The sequence below is a fragment of the Suncus etruscus genome, chromosome 18, assembly GCF_024139225.1.
Source record: "Suncus etruscus isolate mSunEtr1 chromosome 18, mSunEtr1.pri.cur, whole genome shotgun sequence".
NCBI classification, from domain to species: domain Eukaryota; kingdom Metazoa; phylum Chordata; class Mammalia; order Eulipotyphla; family Soricidae; genus Suncus; species Suncus etruscus.
This window is the reverse complement of record NC_064865.1, coordinates 497,538-501,802: the sequence shown is the minus strand read 5'-3', so window position 1 is coordinate 501,802 and position 4,265 is coordinate 497,538. Positions and strand designations below refer to the sequence as shown.

General features: G+C 47.0%; 1 protein-coding gene across 1 annotated transcript; it reads left to right on the top strand.

Annotated features, from left to right (window-relative positions):
* The first annotated feature begins 345 nt into the window (after positions 1 to 345).
* NCR2 (natural cytotoxicity triggering receptor 2) lies at positions 346 to 3,078 on the top strand. The gene is made up of 3 exons (XM_049765203.1): positions 346 to 397; positions 744 to 905; positions 2,996 to 3,078. Exons 1-3 carry the CDS (start codon positions 346 to 348, stop codon positions 3,076 to 3,078), a joined length of 297 nt encoding a protein of 98 aa, XP_049621160.1.
* Positions 3,079 to 4,265: the final 1,187 nt, after the last annotated feature.

Below are 4,265 nucleotides of genomic sequence, written 5' to 3'. Positions count from 1 at the left end.
AGATTCTGGAAGTGAAGGGACAGGACAGCCTCTTTCTTATGCCCAGGATGTACTGGGTAGGCTGAACAGAGGGAGCCAAGAAAGGACCCCAGTGCACGAGGCTCCTGGGCAGAGTAGGCTGAGGTGCTCCTGCTGCTAGAGGTTCCCTGGAGCTGGGAATCCATCTCTGTTGCCCACACAGTCAGCCCTGTGGACCCCACACTTACCCAATCCAGACATTTCCTGTCTCACTCTTGCACCTCAATGTGCTGGAGATCTGGGTAGTGTGGTGTCAGGGTCCTGTCTCCTTTCTCCTGGGCTCATCCCTCACCTCTTCCACTCTACTCACCCCTGCTCAGGAGGCCTATGGCCTGGGGGAACTCTCACTTAGTGCTGGTACTTCTGTTCCTGGCCTCAGGTGAGTGGGTAGTGGGTGGACCTATGGAGGGAGGGAAGTTGGAAAGGAAGAATAAGGAGTGAAGAGTGGGGGTGGGCTGGGGGGCACCGGGTCCATGTGAATTGTGGCTGTGTACCTTTCCTTAGTCTGATCTGAGGGTTTTTTCCCCCAGACCTCTGGGCGTAGAACCATTCTTTTCAGCCAGAGTTTGACTCTGAGGTGGAAGTGGTATGAGCTGTACAAGATCAGGACATTGCTGTGATGTGCTCAAGCAACTTCCAAGGAGAAGCCAAAACCTGGTGTCAGAAGAATTCTGGGGCTTGGACTCCTCTAGTGACCACCTCCTAGATGAATATCATGGCCCAAGAAGCTCAATACTTCCTCTGGGACAACCCAGTGGCCGGCTTCTTCATTGTCATCATAACTAATGTCAAGAAGAAGAACACAGGTCTCTACTGGTGTGGCACTAATGTGAAGAGCTCTATCCAGATCTCCAGAAAAATCAGACTGGAGGTGGTGTCATCTCCAGGTGAGTCCTGTGTCAAGATCGGTACCCTTCAGTCTCAGGGATGAAGGCACCCCTAGCTCCGGCTTCCTTCTCAGATCTCACCAGGGATCAGCTCCCTCTCACCCTGGCTGTGGCCACTAGCCTCAGGTTTCAGATATCCTGGCCCCCATAGACTCTACCCCTATAGGTAGAGTCACATTCACATTTGAGACCCACTAGGTGTAGAACCCCAGATTGCACACAAGCATAGGTGCACCCTACCTGGAAAGAGGCATACTGTGCCAAACCTGGGGCCAGGGAGACCCCCCTAGATGCACCTGTTGCCTGCTCTGGACAAATCAGAAGGCCATTGGAACTCTGAGATCTTTGGGATGAGCTGTTTAGACTGTCTTCCACAGGGAAGCCTCATTATACCCTAGGACACCCCATGTCAAGCCTCTGTTTCCCACTTACCCCAGGTCCTATCTTCCTTTAGCCCAGCTCAAGTTGAGGCTTCCATCTGTAAGGTTGATTTTCCTCTCTCTTTTGGGGACTCTAGACAGACATTGTTGCCTCTCTACATTCTTATCAATTCTACTTGCTTTTCTAGATATGATCTTCTCCAAGAGTGACTCTGAGCAAGGGTAGGTCTGGGAGCTCCCTAAAAGAGGGGGGGGGGCTAAGAGAAGATAGGCAGGTTCTGTGCAAGATCCTCAATTCAGGAAGGGAGCAGCCAGGGGGCACAGAATCTGAAGGGTCTCCCCAGGACTCAGATAGATTGGGCTGGGTAGAAGTGAGCTCCAGTCTGTTATGACACCCAGGATGTCACACTGTGAAGGAAGAGGAAGGCCCAGCGGTGCTATTTCACAGGCACCATCAGAAGCCTGTTCAAACTCAGGCAACACATGACTGGGCTAGGTCCTTCAGTTTCCTGGCCCAGAACTCCTGGGTGAGAGATTGTCAATGGGTTCCACCAGAGTAGACCTCACAGATTGGCCTGGGATGATGATCCTGGCTTTTCCATGGGGATTCAAATAACCACTTCTTATTTTTTTTTGCTTTTGGGTCACACCCAACTGTGTGCAGGAGTTACTCCTGGCTCTGTAATCAAGGATCACTCCTGACAGGTTTGGAGGACTATATGGGGTACCTTAGATCAAGGTTAGTCAAATGCAAGGTAGCGCCCTACCCTCTGTACTATCACTCTAGGTCCAGAGACTTTCTGCCCCCATTCATTGGAATTTAGTGTTGCAAGCCCCTGACTGTGTCACCCAGAGAAAACACAATTTCAGGAAATTATTATTATTTTTCTTGCATACTCTTTTCTTCACTGAGGGCCCCTTTGGCTAACCCTAGTGATTCCAGTATGGTTTTACCCTTGGGTTTAAGGCCTATTCCCTCACCTCACCTCTTCCTACCCCTATATTGATCTCTCTAGTTCCTTTCCCTTCTATTTCAGTGGAATCAAACTTTCTTCTCTTTCCAGGTGCTTCTGCTGTGTGTATTTTTTCCTATGGCCAAGATCCTTGTGCTGTTTTCTGTCCTTGCATTCTTGATCTGGCACACTCTGGTGAGTGGGATTCAGACCAGGCTTGGGGATCAGGTAGTAGGAGAAATTATCTAACCTAGGAGAGGGGTTATGGGATAGAAGTAGTCAGGGACCTGGAGGGTGGCAGCACCTCAATTGTGACTCCTAACATCTCCTGTACCCTCCTGTCTCTGTACTCTTCTTGGGAGTTACAAGCTTTCACTTCCTTTGTCCTGGTCATACCCACCAGTTGGGTTGCCCAATTTTGAGGCAGGACTCTCATAAGCAGCCCTCACCAATGACAACAAATTCACACACAGGCTCACAGGTTCCTTCATCAGACACTGATGCACCCCAACCTGCACCCCAACCTGGCTTTTTTATGGGTCTCCCCAATTCTTGGGAAGGTGCAAATCTCCATTGTTGGAACTTCTCTTGAGACTTAATGTTTTTCCTGTTTGTTCTGAGGGGAGAAGCTGCTAGGAAATAGGATGACAGGATATAGTGGGGGTGGGGATGGAGCAGGGAGGGGTTCAGGTGAAAGAGTTGTCAGGGAATGGAGCAGTCATTTCCAGGCTCTCCTTTTTTTCTTCTCACTCTTCAGGTCTTGACCAGGACCATGAGAATAATGGCACCACTGCCCCTAACCTTGCGTCAGACCTCAGGGCTAAGGGCACTGCTAGCTGAGCTTGCATAGCTCCATCTCTATGGACTCCTCTAAGACCATGGAGGCAAAGACCATCCCTGAATCTCTGAAAGACACCTCTAGCATTGGAACCACTTCTGTGAGGGCTCTTTCCCAGAACTCAGCTCCTCTAGATTGTCTCCTCTAGCTGCGTGTCTCCCACATGTGGAACTACTTCCCACAAGTCTCTGTGTGTTTGGGTCAACCCACTCAGCTTCTTCTGTGAAATCTAACCCAGTAACTGCTCTCTCCCATCTGCTAGGGCTTCTGGTTCCTCTGTTAGCCCTCTAACCAGCCAGTCTCCTCACTACCAGGATCCTTTGTGGTTAACTTTGGTTCCTCTTTGAAATATCCTTAGTTCAGATCATCTAAAATAGTCATATTGGCTTTTTCTTTTGTTTTGTTTTTGTTTTGGGGTCACACCTGGAAGTGATCAGGGGTTCCTCCTGGCTCTATGCTCAGAAATCACTCCTGGCAGATTTCAGGGGACCATATGGGATGCCGGTATTCGAACCACTATCCTTCTGCATGCAAGGCAAATACTATCTCTTCGGTCCCATATTGGCTTTTTCTAAAAATGACATACATTTTAAAAGTATGGTGTTGAAGGAGAAATAATTTCATCATATATGAGTCATAAGAGGCTAAGAGTTCTGATACATTAATTTTGTTCTCATAAGTAAATGAGAATCAGGTGGACATGTTTATTATTATTATTATTTATTATTATTATTTATTATTATTATTATTATTGATTTATAGGTCACACCTGGCCAATACTCAGGGCTTTCTTTTGGCTCTGTGCTCAGAAATCATTCTTTGCAATGCTTGGGTGCAGATGTGTGGTGCTGGAGATTGAACTGAGGTTGGCCAAGTGTAAGGAAATGCCTTAACCCCTGTGCTATATCTCTGGCCTAGTAATCTATTTTTAAAAGAGACATTTTTAAAAGACATTTTTAAAGACATTTTAAAAGACATTTTTAAAAGACAGCATGGTGATGAATTAAAAGTCACAAAAGTAACTTATTGTTTGATCCCACTTCTCAAGGGACATTTGTGTTACTTTAATTTTATGGTTGTGAAAAAGGCTGCATGAACATTAAAAAGAGAAGACAGAAAAATGAGAACAGTCAATAGAAGGCCCCTGTTTGAAAAATGTAGTTCTACCAATTTTTCCAAAGTTTATTGA

Bases quoted from the DNA above. Each gene is read 5' to 3' on its own strand.
- NCR2 (XM_049765203.1), top strand. From the start codon at position 346: ATGGCCTGGGGGAACTCTCACTTAGTGCTGGTACTTCTGTTCCTGGCC. The intron at 398-743 runs GTGAGTGGGTAG...TCATGGCCCAAG, and splicing joins ACTTCTGTTCCTGGCCTCAG to AAGCTCAATACTTCCTCTGG. The intron at 906-2,995 runs GTGAGTCCTGTG...CTCACTCTTCAG, and splicing joins GGAGGTGGTGTCATCTCCAG to GTCTTGACCAGGACCATGAG.